Here is a 22,232-nt window from a genome sequence, read left to right on the forward strand (position 1 = left end):
ATGAGGCATATTTAAAAGGTACAGCGTTTTGGTAGAAATCATTAACTCTCCATGCATTGTTTACTTTGGAATTAAACTAAACCTCCTTCAAGGTCTTAACTATATTGCGTTCATTTTTCAAGCTCAAGTCCACCCAAGGTAAGACCTAAGAGTTGAGAAATTCATCTTAGCAACTTATATTCCAGTTTTCAGCATTTCTCCAAACAGAATTTTGGAAAAACCGAAGATCACACTCAACTTACAACTTAACAAGTTGTCAAACTAAAAAAACATTTTCCTCAAGTCAAACTTAAGGGCAGGAGGAGACTCCTCCAAATGAGGAGACTCAATTGTTCCCTTATTTCTAAGTTTATGTTCTGAATTCCTCTGGCCTAATAGGCTTTTAAGAATCTGAAAGTGCTTAGGAAATAAAATGAAAAAAATCTAAAAATCTAGAATGGATCTCATAAAAATGGTCAAATCTTAGCCTTGTACTCCTGCATTTATTTCAAAGACTTCATTAAAAGAAAAAAAACAAAACAATGACAGCAACACTTATCTGAATTCTAGGTGAGATATAAAAAACGTTATATACAGAAGAGATCTAAAAAGTTGAGTAAAGAATCCTTGAAGTGAGGTGTAATGCAACTTCATCACTTTATTCAAATCTTCAAAATAGTCTTTATTCTACATTTTTAGTATAAAAAATCCACAAGTTAAGTGCACCACAGTGTAGAGAGAGACATACAACGCTGAACTTCCATAACAGTCAATGGTACAGTCAAACATCACATGTACAGAACACAAATTTAGATGAACTGAAATTATAAGATAAAATAAAATAAAATCCAATTTTAGAAAACAAAAATCAAAATATTAAGGATCCCTGAAATATTCCTAACCCTAATGAGATTTCACTGGACTCAAGTCATTTAGTAGTGAGGCATTCACAATATGACCCCATTAACCCAGCTGAGGAATTCTTGGGAGCCATAGTGGCTACATCAGACACTGACAAGAAATGGTAACCAATTTCTGATCTGCAAACTCCCCTTAATTTGGCTCCAGAGTCATCAGGCTTTTAAATGCATCCTCCTCCTTGCCCCTCAAAATTATAAACAGACTGCTGTTTACGGTAGTTTGCACTGATATCCTTTGTTAAAACAAGGTTCAGTTTTTCTGGCACCAACAAATTTGGGCTTGGTTCATGTCTGAAGAGAAAACCTATGAGGAGGGTCCAAAAGGCACCCTCCGCTTTTGCCTGAGATGCAAAAGCAGAAGCAATGGGTCCTGTGCTTGGGGCACAGAGGGGGTTTCAGAGGATCCTTTGTGAAAGACTAGTTAAAAGATGACAAGTGGGGGGAAGTGCAAGGAGAGAAGGAAATTAGTCTGACTGGCTTTCTGTCCTGCACCATTGATTCAATGGAGATCGGTGGGAAGGAGTGGAAGACAAGGGTTGAGGGTAGGACCAGGGGCAAAGGACGGAAAGGAAAAGGCAGACAACTAATGCGGTTCGTTTATAACAAGTAATATAAATCAAAGACTTAAAGGAGATTAAAGACCAATCAGAATAATTTGGCAACTTTAATTCTTAGGAAGATCAAAGTTCCCTCCAAACCTAATTTGATGTTTTATTACTAAAAGCAAAGACCAGTATGGTACAGTATTACTCCAGAGGAATTAAAGGAAGATCCTTAGGGCTGCTTCACCCACATTCATTTTATGAATGGATACCTCCCCTACCTCAAAATGCTTTAGGGAGGTACTGCTACCATTACATGGTTCCTTATTAAGTTTGAAAAGTGCCTGAAAGTTTGGGCACCAGAAAGACACCCCAACAACATGTGTCTAAACTGCAACTTCAGGTTAATATGACTAAAGCAGTTACATTGTGAGAAGTGCTGAAGGTATGTGATGTCTTTCCCGGCATAGAGATGGCCTTGGTTCTTCACCAGATGGTGTAGCCACCATCTGAACCACCCATGAAGAAGTTTCCCTTCCGCTGAGTTACGAGGACATTGGCTCCCTGCATGACTGCCAGCTGAGCAGCATTGGGAGGGCATCCCGGGGGAGGAGGCTGAAAGGAAAAGACAAGGTTGATTGGGCAGAGGGCAGCTATGGGAGGGAAGTGGACAAAGGTGACAAAGGACCAATCAGGAAGACGGCAGTGTGCTAACCAGTGGCATCTCAAAGAGCTATTTGGGCCACCAATCTGAGTCCAGCGGGTCTACATTCTTTGTGAGGCCAAAGATATAAACAGGAAACCCACTCATTTAAAGGGTTCTGGATCCAAAATAAAGCCTACGGATACCTTCTGAGCGTGTGTGCCTACGAAGTCCAGACTCGCAGGCATTCAGTGCAGAAAATCACTCCTATTCACATCCCAAAACATGGAGTGGGTACCAGGTCCAGGGACCTATATCACAGGGTCTGACAGTTTTCAAATGGCCCTGGATAATCTGAAGGCTCTACCTGATGACAGCATTTTCACTTCATCCCTAGCCTATGGTTATTGAGTAGATGGTCCTAGCAAGGACCATCTGGGCTCTAATTCTCATACAAAGGGGAACTGATTAATCAAGAGACATAGCTAAAATCCCTAGTATTTCTCTAAATGCAATTTAATAGGGATTATGCATTGTTTTTTTAATCATCATGGTTCCTAATACAATGCCATGCTGATGGCACATATTAAGTAAATGCTTATGGAATGAATGAGGTGTGTTACTCGACTAGTATCAAAGTGAACTAGAAAAGCAGCAGGCAGGACTCCTAAGACAGGAAAACAAAGGAATCTGATAAATTCTGACATCGGTGAGTACGCCAGATGTTACTGACTGGCCATGGTTCTCCTGCCCCCTTGAGTGCTTTCTGCCTTACCACTGGACGTCAGTGATTATTACACCAATACCAGCAACTATTACCCAGGGATGATGAAAGGATGACCAGTCATTTCAGAAAGTTGAAATACACAAGGGTTGAGCTTTTTTGTGACCAAGTCATACTCACAGGAATGTTTCCAGCAGTAGCGCCAGCTCCAAATCTGGCCCCTGCATCATACCCTCCTTCCACCAGCACTGTTGAACCAGGTGGATAGATGGGACCAACTGGATAATAAGCCATGGGGATTGTGGAACCTAAAGGTCCAACAGCCACAGACTGGGCCATGGGAAGATACAGTGAGGCGCCAGGAAATGCAGCTGACATGGTGGGGACGGTGGCAGCCCCTGGGTGCACAAAGCTCGGACGATAGAGCTAGAAGAGGCAGAAGAGAAGGCAACAAGTTACTTTATGACATTCCTATTTCAGATCTCAATTTAATGAGTCAAGTCCTAATTCTCCTTGTGCAGATTACACTCTTGAGTTACACAAGTTGCCTTTCCACTGCCACTCAATATTCTCCTGGATCACTTCCTGCTATAGCTAATGTTAGGCTCAGGGAATGCAAACTCATCTTCTTAACTTCAGCCAGTGCCAAACAACATAAAACAATCAGATAATGCCTTCTCCAACCCAACAGAAATGGCTGAACTATGTCACGTTTTAAGGTGATTCATGTGAGCACTCTCTCCTGTTTGTGGAAAGTAAATAAATGTGTGGAGCCAGACTTGGCCAAGGACTGAAAACATGATCCAAGAGTATTCCATTATTTAAGTCTAGTTAACTGGAAGCACCTCTGAGTAGGCAGGTGGAGCATCAGTATAGGGTGGAGCCTGAGGAAGATGCAAGGTCTGAGGGTACACAGGGTTCCCAGGAGGCTGCACGGGGTAAGTTGGCTGCGTTGGATATTGACCTGGAAGACAAGGGGAAAGCATGTTGTCTACCATACAGAGTCACCAAAACAAAGCAGGGCATATTGGGTAGCTAACCTAACCGGGATAAGCAAAAAGAATTTCCAAACAGACTGCCATAGAGGGCCTGATTCCTGGAGCCAAGAAAATAAGCATTCTCTTTGCACCCTTAAAGCTGAAGAAGCTGGATCCCAACTGGACATCCAGTAGCGGACTGCTATAAGGGTAAAGTCTAGCTGGGCCCAAGATCTTTTCAGAATGCAGGGCAATTCTGGGCACCCCCTCTGGCCGGTATTTCAACGGTGTGTCCCGTTTCCCTTTTGCGTGGTCTCCAAAGGTCTGGTTGTAACTGACCAAGACCTCGTGAGTAACGGTGGTTGTGGTCATCGACCTCACAGGTTCTACTCAAGGTCGACTTCCAAATGAAAAGAGTGAGTGGTGGAAGTGAACACTGAGATCGGGGAGGGGGCTGAGGGGAATGTTCTGACACAGAAACCGGGAGACTTTCTGGCCGCCAACGAGGGTAAGGGGAAAGAGACCCCCTTCGGGCCCAACTGGCCGGCCCACCAGAGCGGCACTTGACTAGTTAAGCCCGGAGGCCTGCCTGTGGTTCCGGAGCGCGGCGCCCCGCCTCTGCCAGTTCTCCATTGGCCTACCCAAATCTCGCCTCCAGCTCCCCATTTGCTCCTACAGACGCTTATCACGACAAACCTTCTCCCCCCCCACCAACAACCCACCCACCCAATAGCACCCCCCCAAACCCGAGTCCGCAGCTCCAAACTGCGCCACAGAGTTTAAGGGAGAAAGGGCCGTGAGGGAGCGAACGGCCGTAGTTCGGGGATGACGAAGGTGTCTGGCGCAGCCCCGGGCACTGCAGCTGGCTCAGGAGCGCGGCGCACCTCGCCCCAGGCCTGGCGTTCGGTGACCCTGGGCTCCGGGCCCGCTTGTTCCGGGCCAGCACTACTCCCCCCGGCGGCCTCAGCCACCCCCTGTCCTTGCCTTTGCTGTTCATGGTGGATGCGGGTCCGGCTCGGCTCGGCGTCGCGGACGGTTATTTTTTTCGTCCTCTTCCTGTTCGTAGTCACTTCCGTGTCACGTGACGATCTGTCCGCCTAGCGTCACCCGACGCCCGAGTGCCGCTGCCACCGGAAACCCCGCCCCTTCGCCCGGCCTCCGGTTGCTGGAGGGATGGCCCGCGTGATCCCGTCCTCTCCCGTAGGCCCCGCCCACCGGGTCTTGTCCTCCAACCCCTACCCTTGTCCCTCGGCTGAAGGAAAACCAAATACAGGTATTGTCTCAAAACGGGATCTTTTCTCTCTTGAACGCTCGGAGGCAGTAACATTAAACTATTCTCTGGAACCTTTTTCCACCTACGTTCAGCACCTCAAGGTCACCTCATCTTGACATCCTTTCTACAAGGGGCATGTATGCTTGCTAAGTCTCTTCGGTCGAGTCCGACTCTGTGCGACTCTGTGGACTCTGTCCATGAGATTCTCGCCGGGCTTCCTCTGTCCGTGAGATTCTCCAGGCAAGAATACTGGAGTGGGTTGCCATTTCCCATGGATTGAACCGGCAACTAACACACATACCCAAGGGACATAGATTCCTACAGTCTTATCTAACTGCCTGAGATGCTTCGCAGCCCTTGATCTATCACTGGTTCCCCTCACTCAAGTCTTCGCTGCCTTTCTATTCTACCGATAGGCTGTCGGTATTTTATTTCTGTGTCGCTTTCTCACCGACAGGAAGGGTATGCTGTGCTGTGCCCCGCCCCACCCCCCCGCAACAGCTAGCACTAAAACGCATGTTCTTGGTACCCAAGGAGTACCCATGCCCTGGCCCTTACTTTGATACCTGTCACAGACACCTGTATGGTACCTGATATGTATTTTCTCTGTGTATCACTTCTCTTCTAACTTAATCGTTCTTAAGAGCAAAGATGCCATCCTTTAAGGCAACAATTGCTTCCATTCTTTAAGATACCTGCTGAACGCTTGCTGTGTTCAGGTACAGAGATGGAGCTGAACAAGACAGCCCAAGGCTATTTTCTCATGGTTTACATTCTGTAGTGTAGGAAGAACATTAGAAAAGCATCTGAAACGAAAGCTTTAAAAAGAAAAACCCTCGGTAAACATTAGAAACCTGATAAATATTTGCTGTTGAATGACTTAAACCACTGAAAAGACCAGTGCTCACTTCATCAGCAATCCGTTGTTTTTCTCTCCAGTATCATATTACAGTTTGCAGAACACCATTAATATGCATGATTTTATGGAGTCATCACAGATCTTCACAACAGCCCTGTGTGGCAGGCAAGGCTTGTTTAAGCATTTCTGTTTTTCAAATGAGAGAATTGATTAAAGAGATTTACCCTAAGTCACACAGTGAGCAGGTTACAAAGTCAGTCCCCACCCCCACCCCAGTTCCCAAATCAGTGTTTTTGTTTTGTTTTGTTCTTATCCCTTCACTCTGCCTATCACAACTAAAATGCCTTGCTGCTGCTGCTGCTGCTAAGTCGCTTCAGTCATATCCGACTCTGTGTGACCCCATAGATGGCAGCCCACCAGGCTCCCCCGTCCCTGGGATTCTCCAGGCAAGAACACTGGAGTGGGTTGCCATTTCCTTCTCCAATGCGTGAAAGTGAAAAGTGAAAGTGAAGTCGTTCAGTCGTGCCCGACTCTTAGCGACCCCATGGACTGCAGCCTACCAGGTTCCAAAGCTCAATATCCAAGACTGTATTTGGAGTTCTTTCAGGTTTTTTCCCTTTCTTTAAATTCATATTATTTATTTGGTTCAGGCTGGTGTCAGTATGATAAAGCCTCTGATATTTACCTTTTCCTGTATTTCTATTCTTCTTGAAGGCAGGCACAGTGTTAGATACTTATTTCAACAGTTCTTTGGAGAACACTTATAAATGCCAAGCACTGTTCTAAAAGAAAACAAAGCTCTTGCTCTCCTGAATTCACCTTCTGGTAAAGGGTCTTGCAAAGTTTTTTGAGCAAAATTCACAGTAATTTAAAGTAATATACTTTAAATCATGACCCAGTACACATACATATATAAATATGTGTAACTATATGTAACTGGAAATTTTATGACCTGATACCTATTCTTCTGTGTACAATGCACTGTCATATTTTCTAATCTCTCTCATTTCCTTTTTTCAATTCTGGTTGTGATTTCACATCCTACTAACAAGTCAGGACTCACATTTTGAGAAACACTGTTTTGGGGTTTGTTTGTTTGGTTAAGTGGACTTTTACTGTCAGGGTCTTACATTTTTCTTAGCATGAAATTTGCAGTCACTAATTGGTAAATTTGAAAGAATAAGTCCTTGGAGGTCAGATCAGTCAATCTTCTCCCCTGTAACCTAACTTTTACAAGTTAGACCCTAAACCACCCGAAAGCCTGAAACTGGAGAGGTCACTAATCTATACCCATCCTACCCTGTGCCCAGGGCCTCAGACAGTACAGGAATGAACCTGAGAAAGGAACTGCCCTTATTTCTCTTTCTGGACCCTCGGTTAGGAACCCTGAAATTGTGTTGACTATAGCAACCCATGTCGGGCTTCCCTGGTGGCTCAGAGGGTAAAGCGTCTGCCTGCAATGCAGGAAACTGGGGTTCGATCCCTGGGTCAGGAAGACCTCCTGGAGAAGGAAATGGCAACCCACTCCGGTACTCTTGCCTGGAAAATCCCATGGATGGAGAAACCTGGTAGGCTTCATGGGGTCACAAAGAGTCGGACGTGACTGAGCAACTTCACTTTCATAGCAACCCATGTCAATGAGAATGTAGGAGAGGGATGCTAGTTCTGGTCATCACTGCGTCACCAGCTGACTTTGGTCCTCGTCTTCTCTGCTGCCACTTGTTCCTTGTCGTATAGGAATCAGAATCTACACCAGTGTCCTTGCAGACGCTATGCACTTTGTGTCCATAACAGACAGAGGAAACATTCAGCCAAGGGGACTGTATTTCAGAGAGGTTAAATAGCTGAACTAAGTTACACTGCTACAGAGCCAGTGTTCAGTCTCAGCTTTGCTTGATTTACAAGCCTTGTTTCTAATGTTTATTAATACATTGTTTAATCTGTTTACCTTGTTTTTAATCTGTTGCCTCCCAAGGGTCTCAGTTTCATCATCTGCCCAAAAATTCACATGATTCTTGTGTCACCTCCTGCTCTAAATCTAAACCCTATTTTGGGGAAGGAAAAAAGCAAAGAGGAGCCTGAGAAGGCAGAGGGGAAGTGGGCCAAGCTGATAATCAGATTGTAAATTCTGGTCAGGCTCTGTGTGTGTTAATCGCTCAGTCATGTCCAACGCTTTGCAACTCTATGGATTGTAGCCCGGCAGGCTCCTCCATCCATCGAATTCTCTAGGCAAGAATACTGGAGTGGATAGCCATTCCCTTCTCCAGGAGATCTTCGCAACCCAGGGATCGAACCAAGGTCTCCTGCAGTGCAGGCAGATGCTTTACCATCTGAGCCACCAGGGAAGTCCAGTCAGGCCCTATCAGGTGTTACAGGGATAAATACAAATACTTCTACTGGATGATAATCAGCCCCTGCCCCAAGCCTTCTCCCCAGATACCCTCCTCTACTCCAGCCCTTCACTGAAACCCCTCCTCTGCAGACCTGTCCATAGTCTAGTGACTAAAGGGTTAACTCTTGACATCCAGGAGGCCTGCAGGATCTAGCTCCAGCTAAGGCTAACTGCCTTCGGACTGGTCAGTCTTCATCCTCCTCTACAGGATGTTAGGTATTTTTTTTGCTTAACGCTGGCTTCAGGACCTGGGTCTCCTGAAAGCCAGGGCAGAGCCAAATGAGGTTACCACCGAAAAGGAGGAGCTGCAAACCCTTGTTTTCTCTGGCAGGTGGGATTAAGGGGCATATGGCTACTTTGTTGGACAGGCATCAAAAGCTTTTTTATTTTCTTCATTCTCCTGGGTCCCCCAATGAGACAAAGATACCATTCAGTCATCAAACATCCTTTCCTGAATTAATTTAACAACTGTTTATTGATGGACTTCCCTAATGGTTCAGTAGTTAGGAGTCTGCCTGCCAATGCAGGGGACACAGGTTCGATCACTGGTCTGGGAGGATTCCACATGCTGCGGGACAGCTGGGCCCATGCACCACAACAACTGAAGCCCATACACCTAGAGCCTGTGCTCTGTAACAGGAGAGGCCACCACAGCGAGGGCCCACGCACATAGGCAGGAGAGTGGCTCCCACTCACTGCAGCTGGAGGAGGGTGTGAGCAGCAACAAAGACCCAGCCCAGCCAAAAATAAATTTTAAAAATTAAAAAATAATAATAATAATAAAAAAGCCTACTTATCAAGCACCTATTATGTGCCAGGCCCTGTAACAGACTCCAGGGAAACAGTAATGAAGAAGCACACTTAATCCCTGTCCTCATGGAACTTGTCTACCTAATGAGAGAGAGAGAAAAGTAAACCAAGTCAAAGTATAGTGTGATTAGTGCTGTCATAAGGATGGTATGGGGCCTCCCCTTGTGGCTCTGCCTGCGATACAGGAGACACAGGTTCAATCGGTGATCCAGGAAGATCCCATGTGCTGCAGAGCAACTAAGCCCGTGTGCCACAACTAGTGACCTGTGCTCTAGAGCCCAGGAGCCACAACTACCGAAGCCCTTGTACCCTAGAGCCCGTGCTCAGCAACAAGAGAGGCACTGCACTGAGAAGCCTGAGCACGCCAACTAGAGAGCAACCCTCGCCTGCAGCAATGAGAGAACGCCCATGCAGCAACAAAGACCCAGCACAGCCGTAAATAAATAGATAAAATTATATATAAAAAACCAACTGGACTAATACTGAGATTAATGTCCTGGATTAATTAACAGGATTAATGTCAGGGATAAAAACTCCATCAAGTCAAAAGAAAAATGACAAATTAGGAAAAAAATCGCAATTTGCATCACAAAGAGCTAATCCCCCTAAATATTAACAACTCCTAGAGATCAATAAGTATATGACCAACCATTAGAAAAAGTATCTGGGAGCAGAAGGAGTTAGATGAAGGTAGTCAAAATGTACAAGGATGTAACATACACCACGATACAGATAATTAACACTGCTGTAATTGTAAATGAAAGTTCTTAAGATAGTAAATCCTGAGTTCTCATCACAAATTTTTTTTCTATTTAATTTTATATCTACATGAGATGGATTTCACTAACTAAACCTACTGTGATCATTTCATGATGTCTGTAAGTCGAATCATTTTGTTGTACACCTTAAATTTACATAGTTGTTGTTTAGTCACTAAGTCATGTCTGACTCATTGTGACCCTATGGATGTAGCCCACCAGGTTCCTCTGTCCATGGGATTTCCCAGGAAAGAATACTGAAGTGGGTTGCCATTTCCTCCAGAGGATCTTCCTGGTCCAGAGACTGAACTCAAATCTCCTTCATTGGCAGGCGGATTCTTTATCACTGAACCACCAGAAAATCCCAAACTTACCTAGTGCTGTATGTCAGTTATGTCTCCATAAAACTGGAAAAAAATTTTAAATTAAAAAGAAATTTAAATAGCAAGTGATATGTACAGACAGTCCATAGAAAAGGAAATATGAATGGCTTCTCAGTTCAGTTCAGTCCAGTCACTCAGTCGTGTCCAACTCTTTGCGACCCCATGGACTGCAGCATGCCAGGCCTCCCTGTGCATCACCAACTGCCAGAGTTTACTGAAACTCATGTCCATTGAGTTGGTGATGCCATTCAACCATCTCATCCTCTGTTGTCCCTTTCTCCTCCTGCCTTCAATCTTTCCCAGCATCAGGGTCTTTTCAAATGAGTCAGCTCTTCAAATCAGATAGCCAAAGTATGGGAGCTTCAGCATCAGTCCTTCCAATGAATATTCAGGATTTCCTTTAGGTTGGACCATTTGGATCCCCTTGAAGTCCAAGAGACTTTCAAGAGTCTTCTCCAACACCACAGTCCAAAAGCATCAATTCTCAGTTTTCTTTATAGTCCAACTCTTACATCCATACATGACTACAGGAAAAACCATAGCCTTGAGTAGACCGACCTTTGTTGGCAAAGTAACGTCTCTGCTTTTTAATATGCTGTCTAGGTTGGTCACAACTTTCCTTCCAAAGAGTAAGCATCTTTTAATTTCATAGCTGCAGTCACCATCTGCAGTGATTTTGCAGCCCAAAAAAATGAAGTCAGCCAGTTTCCACTGTTTCCCCATCTATTTGCCATGAAGTGATGGGACCAGATGCCATGATCTTAGTTTTCTGAATGTTGAGCTTTAAGCCAACTTTTTCACTCTCCTCTTTCACTTTCATCATGAGGCTCTTTAGTTCTTCTTCACTTTCTGCCATAAGGGTGGCATCATCTGCATATCTGAGGTTATTGATATTTCTCCCAGCAATCTTTAATTCCAGTTTGTGCTTCCTCCATCACAGCGTTTCTCATGATGTACTCTGCATAGAAGTTAAATAAGCAGGGTGACAATATACAGCCTTGATGTACTCCTTTTCCTATTTGGAACCAGTCTGTTGTTCCATGTCCAGTTCTAACTGTTGCTTCCTGACCTGCGTACAAATTTCTCAAGAGGCAGGTCATGTGGTCTGGTATACCCATCTCTTTCAGAATTTTCCACAGTTTATTGTGATCCACACAGTCAAAGGCTTTGGCATAGTCAATAAAGCAGAAATAGATGTTTTTCTGGAAATCTCTTGCTTTTTCGATGAATGGCTTCTAAATATATGAAAAGATGTTCAGCCTCATTCTTAAGAAGGCAGATTAAAACCACACAGATACTACCATCAGACTGGCAAAAATCCAGACATTTACAAACTTTAATTTTGAGGCTGTGGATAGGCAGACACTCTTTAATTTATTGATGGTGGGAATACAATTCCTATAGGGTTAATTTGGCAAATGTCAAATTTTATAATCCCCACTTCTAAGAATGGTTCCCACAGATATATTTGCATTCATGAGAAACACTGTGTATATAAGGCTGTTGACTGCAGCATTGTTTGTAAAGCAAAAGATTAGAAATAACCTATATATGTCCATCAGTAGGGAAATGGTAAATTAAATCTTAGTACATCCATGTAATTAAACACTGCATGGCTGTAACAAAGAATGAGAAAGCTCTCCAAAATATTTTTTAAATGAAAACAAGGCTAGGTTCAGAATCATGTGCTTAGAATGGAGTCTTCTGTGTAAAAGAGTGGGAAAACAATATTTATTAGTATTTGAGTAAAGAAATTCTGGAAGATTACACATGATACCTATAAAAGTTTTTACTGAGTCAGGTTGGGGACACAGATACGAGTGACTTTTCACTGTATACCTTAAAAAACATTTTTAAAAAATTTGAAACATGTGAATGGTTACCAGTTCAAAAACTTAAAACAATGTTGGCACACCTATTAAAATGGTTAACATTAAAAAGACTGACTGGACTTCCCTGATGGTACAGTGGATAAGAAGCTGCCTGCTAATGCAGGGGACACAGATTCAATCTCTGGTCCCCACATGCACAGAGCAGCTAAGCCTGTGTGCCACAGATACTTAAGCCTGCGTGCTCTAGGTTCCTGGAGCCACAACTACTGAGCTCTCATGCTGCAACTCCTGAAAGCCGTGCCCCTACAGCCTGTGCTCCGCAGCAAGGGCAGCCACTGCAATGACAAGCCCGGGCACCGCAACTAGAAAGTAGCCGCCACTGTCCATAACTAGAGAAAGCCTTTGCACAGCAATGAAGATCCATCATAACCAAAAATAAAGTAACTTAATAATAATCAAAAAAGACTGACTATTTCAAGCCTTGGAGAGTATGTGGAGCTACTAGAATTCTCATACACTGCTACTAAGAGTGTAAAATGCTATGTATATATGGCAGGATTTTAAAAGTTATACTTACCGGGTGATCAGTCCTTTCACTCCTATTAACCCAAGAGAAACGAAAGAATATGGGCACACAAAGGCTTGCCCATGACTATTACAGCTTTATTTGTAACAGCCAGAAACTGGAAACAACAAAAATATCCATCAACAGGCCAATGGATAAATACATTGTGCTATTAAGGAATGAACTGGGTATCCGTGAAACATCAGTTCAGTTCAGTCGCTCAGTCGTGTTTGACTCTTTGCGACCCCATGAACCGCAGCACGCCAGGCCTCCCTGTCCATCACCAACTCCCGGAGTTCACCCAAACCCACGTCCGTTGAGTCAGTGATGCCATCCAACCATCTCATCCTCTGTCGTCCCCTTCTCTTCCTGCCTTCAGTCTTTCCCAGCATCAGGGTCTTTTCGAATGAGTCAACTCTTCACATCAGGTGGCCAAAGTATTGGAGTTTCAGCTTCAACATCAGTCCTTCCAATGAACACCCAGGACTGATCTCCTCTAGGATGGACTGGTTGGATCTCCTTGCAGTCCAAGGGACTCTCAAGAGTCTTCTCCAACACTACAGTTCAAAAGTATCAACTCTTCGGTGCTCAGCTTTCTTTATAGTCCAACTCTCACATCTATACATGACCACTGGAAAAACCATATAACCTCAATTATGTTGAAGGAAAGAAACCAGACAAGAGTGCACACTAAAGGATGCCATTTATATAAAATTTTGGAGAATGCAAACCATAGTGATAAAAAACAGATCAATGATTGCCAGTATAAAGGGAAAGGGAGGGACAGGAGAGAAGAGGTGGACTTTGGGAAGCTTTGAGGGGTGATGGATATGTTCACTATTTTGATTGTGGTGATAGTCTTCTTGGGTGTGTCAAAATTTATCAGCTTGTACATTTTAAGCATATGCAGTTTATTGTATGTTGTGTGTGCATGCTCAGTCACTCACCTGTCCAACTCTTTGTGACCCCGTGGACTACAGCCCACCAGGCTCCTCTGCTCATGGGATTCTCCAGGTAAGAATACTGGAGTTGGTTGCCATTTCCTACTCCAAGGGATCTTCCCAACCCAGGGATCAAACCCAAGTCTCCTGCATTGTCAGGCAGATTTTTTTTTTAACCACTGAACCACCTGGGAAGCCCTTATTGTATGTCAATTATGCCTTAATAAAGGTGTTTTTAATTTTTTTTGGTGATTACCCCCCCTTTTTATTTTTTATTTTTTGGCCACAGTGCGTGGCCTGTGGTCTTAATTCCCTGACCAGGGATTGAACCCATGCCCCTGCAGTGGAAGATAGAGTCTCAACCACTGGACCACAGGGGAATTCCCAATAAAGGTGTTTAAGAAAAAAATGTTGGGAGGATTTCCTTGGTGGTCCGGTAGTTAAGGATCTGCCTTCCAATGCAGAGGATGTGGATTTGATCCTTTGTCAGGGAACTAAGATCCCACATGCTGTGGCACAGCTAAGCCCGTGCACCACAACTACAGAGAAGCCTGAGCACCACAAGGAAAGGTCCCGTGAGCCACAACTAAGACTCAACGCTGCCAAATAAATCATTTTTAAACTTTATTTTTGGCTGCGCTGGGTCTTCCTTGCTGTCTGTGGGCTTTGTCTTGTTGCAGAGAGTAGGGGCTACTCTCAAGTCGTGCTTAGTCTTCTCATTGTGCTGTCTTCTCCTGTTGAATCACACAGGCTCTAGAGTGTGGGCTCAGTAGTTGTGGTGCAGGGGCTCAGTTGCCTTACAGCGTGTGGAATCTTCCTGGACCAGGATGGAACCCATGTCCTCTGCTTTGGCAAGCGGATTCTTAGCCACTGGACCTGGACGTCATTGCTTTTGCTCAGGCTTTCTCTAGTTGCAGCAAGCAGGTGCTGCTCTTCCTTGTGATGTGTGGGTTTCTCATCGCAGAAGCTTCTCTTGTGGAGCACAGGCTCCAGGCATGCAGGCTTCAGTAGTTGCAGCACATGGGCTCTAGAATGTGGGCTCAGTAGTTGTGATGCAAAGGCTTAGCTGCTTCAAGACATGTGGAATCTTCCTGGACCTGAGATCGAACCAGTTTCCCCTGCACCTTCAGGCAGATTCTTATCCTCTGTGCCACCAGAGAAGTCCCTGATTAGAGCTTCTTAATGTACCTTTATTGAACACCTACTCTGTGTTGGACTCTTCACTTCTATTAACAGAAAACAAAAACACCTCCTATTTCCCAGCACAAAGAGGGAGGGTGGAGGTTTGTGGAAGAATCCAGTCAGGCTCTGAAGCAACCTTTTCAAAGCTTTGGCTGGTCTTTGTGTAACTAAGGGAACAAAGATTACAAGATATATGACTCAGAAATGGATCCTCTTTTCTTATTGCTGGCAAGCCTTTGTAGGAGAGGCAATAACACTGCTCTGCATAATAATGTCAAGGCCTAACTCCACTGTAGCTGGGGAGCCTAGTAAATCCTGGGACAGCTTCTCTTCTTTTGGGGTTCTGAGCAATTTTTATCCCTGTGAAATCCCAAACCACTTGTATCAGAATCACTTAGTGTTTATTAAAAATGCAGCGTAGTAGGGTAATTCTACCACATAACATTTGCTGGTTTGAGGGTTAAGCTTTCATTTTATTCTTCAAGGTGTGTGTGTGTTGTGTATGTGTGGTCCAAAAGTTATTTTCCAAAGGGCACTCAGAAGAATAGAGCCTCATCTCCATCTCCATCTGGCCGAGGGACTGGAAGGGGTCTGAACTTGGGGTGCCAGCCTTTCTTGGACAAATTTTCTGGGTGGATTTTGTACTAGAGCTCATAGCGCCCACTCTATCCCTCACCCTCTGCCACATACTCACCTCTTCCAGACTGAATATGTCAGATTTAGGGAAACGTACTTCTGAATACGGGGCTCCCAGCTGGTGCTAGTGGTAAAGAATCCACCTGTAACGCAGGAGACCCGGGTTCAATCCCTGGGTTGGGAAGATCCCCTGGAGGAGGAAATGGCAACCCACTCCAGTATTCTTATTTAGGAAATCCCATGAATAGAGGAGCCCGACGGGCTACTGTCCATGGGGTCTAACAGAGTTGGACACCACTAAGCGACTGTGCACGCACACACTTCTGAGTAAAAGTGAGGAAGCAGAGGGAGGAAGAGCCTGGGCCCTCCCAGAAAGGAGTGGAGGTTTGAAGGAGGAGTTACTAGGGAGGAAAACTGACCTGATGACAGGGAGTCAGATTAGGTTTGGGGTCCAGGCATGCAAAATCTGACCTGCTCATAAAAACTGAACTTCTTATCTGGTTTTCATTTGAATTACCTAGAAAGTTAAAATAAAAAATTTAATGCTTTCTCTTACTCATTGGAATTCTCTTTAGCTTTTTTCCCAACTCTTCAATAAAAACAACCTCGAGGGACTTCCCTGGTGATCCAGTGGCTAATACTCTGCACTCCCAATGCAGGGGTCCCAGGTTCGATTCCTGGTCAGGGAACTAGATCCCACATTCCCCCAACTAAAGATCCCTCGTGCTGCAACTAAGATCTGACACAGCCAAATAAATAATTTTCTTTAAAAAAAGAGCAACCGTATTTAGTCATGCTGGGGAGAACTCACAGATGTGCCCCACTGTGACTACAGCTGCATTTCATCCAGAGGAACCATACCAGACAACTAGCGGCCAGGTGAGTGACGCAGGATAGATGGAAACAGAGGATCAAGCGAAAGACTTGGGGGCACAGGCAAGCGAGAAGCCTTGCCTTCCATTCCATTTCCCCAAATAAATATACAGTTCCCACAGGGTATTTTGTTCTAGGATCCACCCCACCTTCACAGATACCAAAATCCAAGGCTGCTCAGATCCCTTATATAAAATGGTATTTGCCTAAAACCTCCACACATTCTCCTGTATAACTTGAAATCATCTCTAGATTACTTATAATACCTCAGTTCAGTCGCTCAGTTGTGTCCAGCTCTTTGCCACCCTGTGGACTGTAGCCCACCAGGCTCCTCCAACCATGGGATTTTTCAGGCAAGAATAGTGGAGTTGGTTGCCATTTCTTTCTCCATACAATGTAAATGCTATGTAAATTGCATAGTTTTAAATACTATGTAGTTGTAGATACCATGTACAAAGTTTGATTTGCAGCATATTCACCTTTTGCTTTTGGGGACTTTCTGGGATTTATTTTCCAGATATTTTCAATCCTTGGTGGATTGAATCCTCTGATGCAATACCCGTGGATAGTGGATGGCCAGCTGTGCTAGAGAGACTGCTACTGCTGCTGCTAAGTCGCATCAGTCGTGTCCTACTCTGTGCGACCCCATAGATGGAAGCCCACCAGGCTCCTCTGTCCTTGGAATTCTCCAGGCAAGAACACGAGTGGGTTGCCATTTCCTTCTCCAATGCATGAAAGTGAAAAATGAAAGTGAAGTCGTTCAGTCGTGTCCGACTCTTAGCGACCCCATGGACTGCAGCCTACCAGGTTCCTCCGTCCATGGGATTTCCCAGGCAAGAGTACTGGAGTGGGGTGCCATTGCCTTCTCCGTGCTAGAGAAAGGGGGCCTTTAAAATAGAGGAAAGTGATGACACTTGGGTTTCATATACATCATCTCATTTAATACTTAAAAAACTCTAGAAGTGTAATTCCCATTTTACAAATGAGAAACTACAGCCTAAAGAGGCCATCTTGCCCCCAAATGAAACAGCTAGTCAGTGACCATGATCAGATCTGAACCCAGATCTGTAGATCTGGCTGAATTATAATATCTCCTCCTGGATCCTGTGGCAGAGGAGTTTGGCAATCGTGGCAGTTAACTGCCTGTCCATTTGTTATTCTTTATTCTATAGAACTTTGGGTTATTTGATGCTTTCAAGCCTGTATTGCTTCTGAAGTTCACAGAAATAATAAAGATACTAAAAAGAGAAAATAATACAATCAGTGGTTCTTGGAAAACAATGTGAAATGCCTCTGGGAGTGGTAGGTTTCATTATTCCAGAGGATTTAGGAAGACAGTATAAAGAACATGGAATATGGAAGAAAACGGAGATCCCAGTCCTGCTCTGCTCACCAGCTGTTTGGCTTTAGACAAATCACTTAACCTCTCTGAGCCTGAGTTGTCTCATCTTGAAATTATTCCTATCTCACAGACATGGTATGAAGGTCAAATAATAACATAAATGGTAACACTTCTTGGGCTGCAGAATGCAATCTGTATCTTAATGTAAGTATGAAGTCTAAAAAAAATCTATCATTTGCTAAAGCTGCTCCTTTGTTGCAAGAAAGGGGACTCCTTTTGGACACTTCTGGACACAGTTTCTGTGGAAGCAGGAGTCAGAGGCCTTTAGCCAAGTTAAATGAATGATGGTTGATTCTGCCAACTTATTTCCTACTCCAAGTTTTCTTTTCCTCTTATCTACACATCTGCATGTCAGGAATAAAAATTTTCCCCTATGATATGATTTTTTTGATGGAAACTTCCAGACTTAGATGGGAGAGAGAAGAAGGGGGGAACAAAAGCCCACGTTTCTTCAGCATTTCAATCAACAACCTCATTTTCTTCTAACAGTTGAAGTGAACTTCTTATGAATAATGGATGATAACCTGATGAATATGCACACAGCCTATTATGCCTGTGAGGTTTGGTGAATAATTTATGAGCTAAAATGTTCCTTACCTTGTTACTGTACAAAAATTATGGGGAAAAAATCCATATTTACCCTTTGAGCTGGTAAGGTGATCTGTCAGAGTGACAGCAGCCCAGCAATAATTTTACATCATTGCTAAAATTAAAGTAAATAGATAAAATATATGCATTTCAGGGTGGGAAGTCTATAAAAAAGGGAGCATGCCCAGCCACACTCCTTGCCAAGCAAGTATTCCAGAACTCTGACTTCTCACCTTTAAATAGCCCTGCATTGTTACCAGCACTCAGGGATCTTCTCTTTGATGGTCCTTTTCCCCTCACAAGGACTTCAATATAACCAGTCAAGGTGAACAATAGCTTCCCTGTTTTATGAAAGCTGGCCAACTACAAGCCATGATGTAAAATTTAAGACATCAGAGATTTTTTAAAAAGAAAGTCCTAAAAGCTTTCAGAGAACAAGCAGGTAAACACAGTGGGGGGTGAGGGCGGGGCGGAAACCTGGCCCAGAAGCACTTGAAAAATGTATTTGCATTGCTGTCTTCCCTCACAGCTGAAAGATTTTTTCCCCTGCTGACCAGCCTGACTCCCTGCTGTATCATCCTTCAACTCACTCCCACCTGCCCAAGCCTCCTTCTCTTAGCAACAGCAAAGATGCCTTTAACCTGGTGATTGGCAGGAGGAGGGGCACGATTAACTTGGCAGTTAAGGAAGGTGTCTGAGAAAATATATGTGGCTCCTGGGGAAATTTGGTTGCTCCAGGGCAACTTTTGAAGATCTGAAACTGAGTCAGTCCTCAAACCAGGCAAAACAGGATTCTAGGGATTATCTACTTAGATCCCAAGAGCTTTCTAGGAATAGAGAGCAGGGCCAAGGAAGGCTCTTGCTGTCAACAGAGCATCCCTGATGGTTGGAGGAGACTCGGGTGAAAGACGAAACGCAAGGCCCTGTCCTACATCTGTTGGGTAAACCAATACATTCTCAGGAAACAGAAAGAAAGGGCTATTTACTACAAATTATGAGGTTTTTGAAACAATGATATAATTAAAATAATAATATTAATTTGAACAGTTCAGTATTATTCAAGAAGACTACTTAGAGGGGGTAAATCCTGAGGAGAGCTTGCAAGGAAAGAACAGCCCCAGCTGAATGGGAAGATTAGAGGTACATACGGCCAGGCCTTCCTGATTTGGGCCCTGCCTATCTTTCTAAGTTTATTTTATGAAGTTCTTCCCATCACTTGCTGTGCTCCAGTTTCTTGAACACCAGGTTCTTTCCTGTCTTATCACCTCTGCTGTTCCTTTGGTCTCCTGCCTATTTCACTTTTAAAAAAATATTTATTTTTATTTGACTGCACCGGGTCTAAGTTGCAGCATGCAGAATCTTTAGTTGCAGCATGTAGGATCTAGTTCCCTGACCAGGAATTGAACTCGGGCCCCCTGCAATGGGAGTGCCGTCTTAGCCACTGGAAAATCAGGAAAGTCCCTATTCCATCTTTTAAACTTCGCCTTATATGTGACTTCCTTAGGGAGGCCTTCCCTGCCCCCAGTGTGATTCTTTCTCATATCACCTTCTGGTTTCCTTCACCGTCACATGTAATGATATATTTGTGTGCTTATTTTTTTAACATGTGTTTCCCCAGAAGACTGTAAATTTCAAGAAAGCTGTTTTGTTTTCCACTGGACACTTAGCATCCAATCTAGTAGACAATAATATTTTTTGAATAAACGTAGGCTCAGAAGCACAGGAAGTGGGAGCAAAGGAGGAAAAAAAATGTACTGGGCTGAAGATACTATTGATGAGTTTTCTTTGGCACAGCATGTCACTGGTGACAGCTTCTCCCTACTTACTCATGGAAATATTTGTATTGTTGGCTTTTTCTCTGACTATAAAATGTATACTTATTCCAACAATCATATTGCAATATTTTTTTTAAAAAAAGACTATTTCAAGCATCAGTGAGGATGAAACAACTAGAACTCTCATACATTACTAGTAAGGATATAAATTGGTTCAGACATTTTGGGAAAGTATTTAGCTGTATCCGTGTTGAAAGTGTTAGTGGCTCAGTTGTGTCTATTCTTTGTCACCCCATGGACTGTAGCCTGCCAGACTCCTCTGTCCATGGAATTTCTCAAGGCAAGCATACTGGAGTGGATAGTCATTTCTTTCTCCAGGGGATCTTCCCAGCCCAGGGATCAAACCCAGGTGTCCTGCATTGCAGGCAGACTCTTTAATGTCTGAGCCACCAGGGGAGCAGTATCTATGGGGTTAGCCAAAAAGTTCATTCGAGTTTCTGTAAGATGTTACAGAAAACCCAAACCCAAAGTTTTTTCTTGGCCAACCCAATAAAAAGTTGAACATATACCCCAAACTTAGCAATTCCACTTCTCAATATTCACCTAGGAAAAATAAGTGCATGTATTCATTAAGAGACTTATACAAGCATGTTTAGAGCAGCTTTTATGCATAAAAGACAAAAAGAGAAATTACTCAAATGCCCATCAATAGTAGAATGGATAAATTGTGGTATAATTATACAGTGGAATGTATACAGCAGTATAAAAGAACAAGGAATACTGTTAAACACAACAACATGGGTGCATCTCAAAAACATGTGTTGAGTAACAGAAACCAGACACAAAAGAATACACATCCTGTCTGACTCCATTTAGATGAAGTTCAAGAACCAGTAAAATTAATCTATAGTGATAATTGGAAGTTTACCTATCAAGGAACACAGAGGAGTCCTCTCAGGTGTTGGAAATGCTCTATATCATATTGTGGGTAGTGATTTTATATATGTTTATAAAATATATATGTGTTGACATATAATAAAATGTAATTATTACAATTATGCCCAGGGTTCCCTCATTGCAAGCAGATTCATTACCATTTGAGCTACCAGGGAAGCCCCAGTTGTTATAAAAAATATTATATGTAAATAACATATAATCTATTTTATATGTAAATAATATGTGTAAATAATGTAATGTGTAGATAAAAATAAATATTTTATGTATGTATAAATAATTCATCAATATGTACATTTAAGGTTTGTGTACTTTACTGTGTGCATGTTATAACCGATAAAAAATTTAGACCAACAAAAAAGTAATATATGTTCAGCATCAAAAATTTAGGCAGAAGAGTATACAATATAAATTTAAGGCTTCCTTTTTCCAAAGGAAACCACAATCACCATTCTCATGTATGGCTCCCTGAACCCCTTTGATCACATCCGTTTCTTTCTTCATACTGTCCCTGATATCATGCATTTGATTTATCTGTGTGTAGCACCAAACCATGTCACATAGACTAAGAGTTTTTGTCCTCATGTGACAACATTCAATAGCAATACTGAGCCTCTTTTTCACATAAACAGCAGTAGGAAATACAAAAATGAGTTGTCACCATCTGTGCTCTCAAGAAACTTACAGCCTAAGAGGAGGGACCATAGGGATAAAAGACCAAACAAAACCTTCAAGAACTGTAATACTGTCATGTATCAGTTTCACAAGCCCAGTTAAAACTACTGAACAGGTAATGATACCTTACAATTGTATATCAGTTAGAATTTTTCAAGATTCTTTCACATACAAGCTCACACAGTTAAACTTCTTGATCCCGTGAAGTAATGATAATAGAAAAGTAAGTAATGAAGTTAAATTACCTGCCTGAACTGTTAGTGGAAGGGTAGGGGCTAAACCCTAAATATCCTAACTTGGAATCCATGGGTTACTAATAGATCTGCCAAGTGCAGGTAAGGTTCTGGAAAAGTGTGTAGAGATGATCTCCCACCTGGTGCTGCTCCCCTCTCCTCCTCTCCCCTGCCTTTCAGTGTCCTTCCATGCGGAGCGGGGCGGGGGCGGTGAACAGTCTCCGGTGGGCTGAGGGCTCCACTTCCATTCTCCTCACATTACCTCTAACTCGTCTATGCTTACCTCATCAAAAGATAAGCCACCAAATCTGGGGGT

The 22,232-nt window shown here is 43.4% G+C and overlaps 1 protein-coding gene and 1 long non-coding RNA gene across 3 annotated transcripts; one reads left to right on the top strand and one right to left on the bottom strand.

Moving 5' to 3' along the window:
• Window positions 1–612: 612 nt before the first annotated feature.
• DAZAP2 (DAZ associated protein 2) lies at window positions 613–4,864 on the bottom strand. 2 transcript variants are annotated; one of them, XM_086399392.1, is made up of 4 exons: window positions 4,770–4,864; window positions 3,654–3,772; window positions 3,066–3,234; window positions 613–2,056 (listed from the first exon to the last, which is right to left on the bottom strand). In XM_086399392.1, exons 1-4 carry the CDS (start codon window positions 4,780–4,782, stop codon window positions 1,734–1,736), a joined length of 624 nt encoding a protein of 207 aa, XP_086255518.1. In that variant the 5' UTR covers window positions 4,783–4,864; the 3' UTR covers window positions 613–1,733. The 2 variants fall into 2 exon arrangements, with proteins under 2 accessions (XP_086255518.1, XP_086255517.1); XM_086399391.1 differs by having other exon boundaries at window positions 2,989–3,234.
• Window positions 4,865–4,872: 8 nt separating this feature from the next.
• LOC147371594 (uncharacterized) lies at window positions 4,873–21,302 on the top strand. Its single transcript, XR_015163644.1, has 2 exons — window positions 4,873–5,058; window positions 16,807–21,302. It is a non-coding gene; the product is annotated as an uncharacterized LOC147371594 (long non-coding RNA).
• Window positions 21,303–22,232: the final 930 nt, after the last annotated feature.

The sequence above is a fragment of the Bos grunniens genome, chromosome 5, assembly GCF_055505025.1.
Source record: "Bos grunniens cultivar Pamir isolate PY7600 chromosome 5, Bosgru_T2T1.0, whole genome shotgun sequence".
Taxonomy (NCBI): Eukaryota; Metazoa; Chordata; class Mammalia; order Artiodactyla; family Bovidae; genus Bos; species Bos grunniens.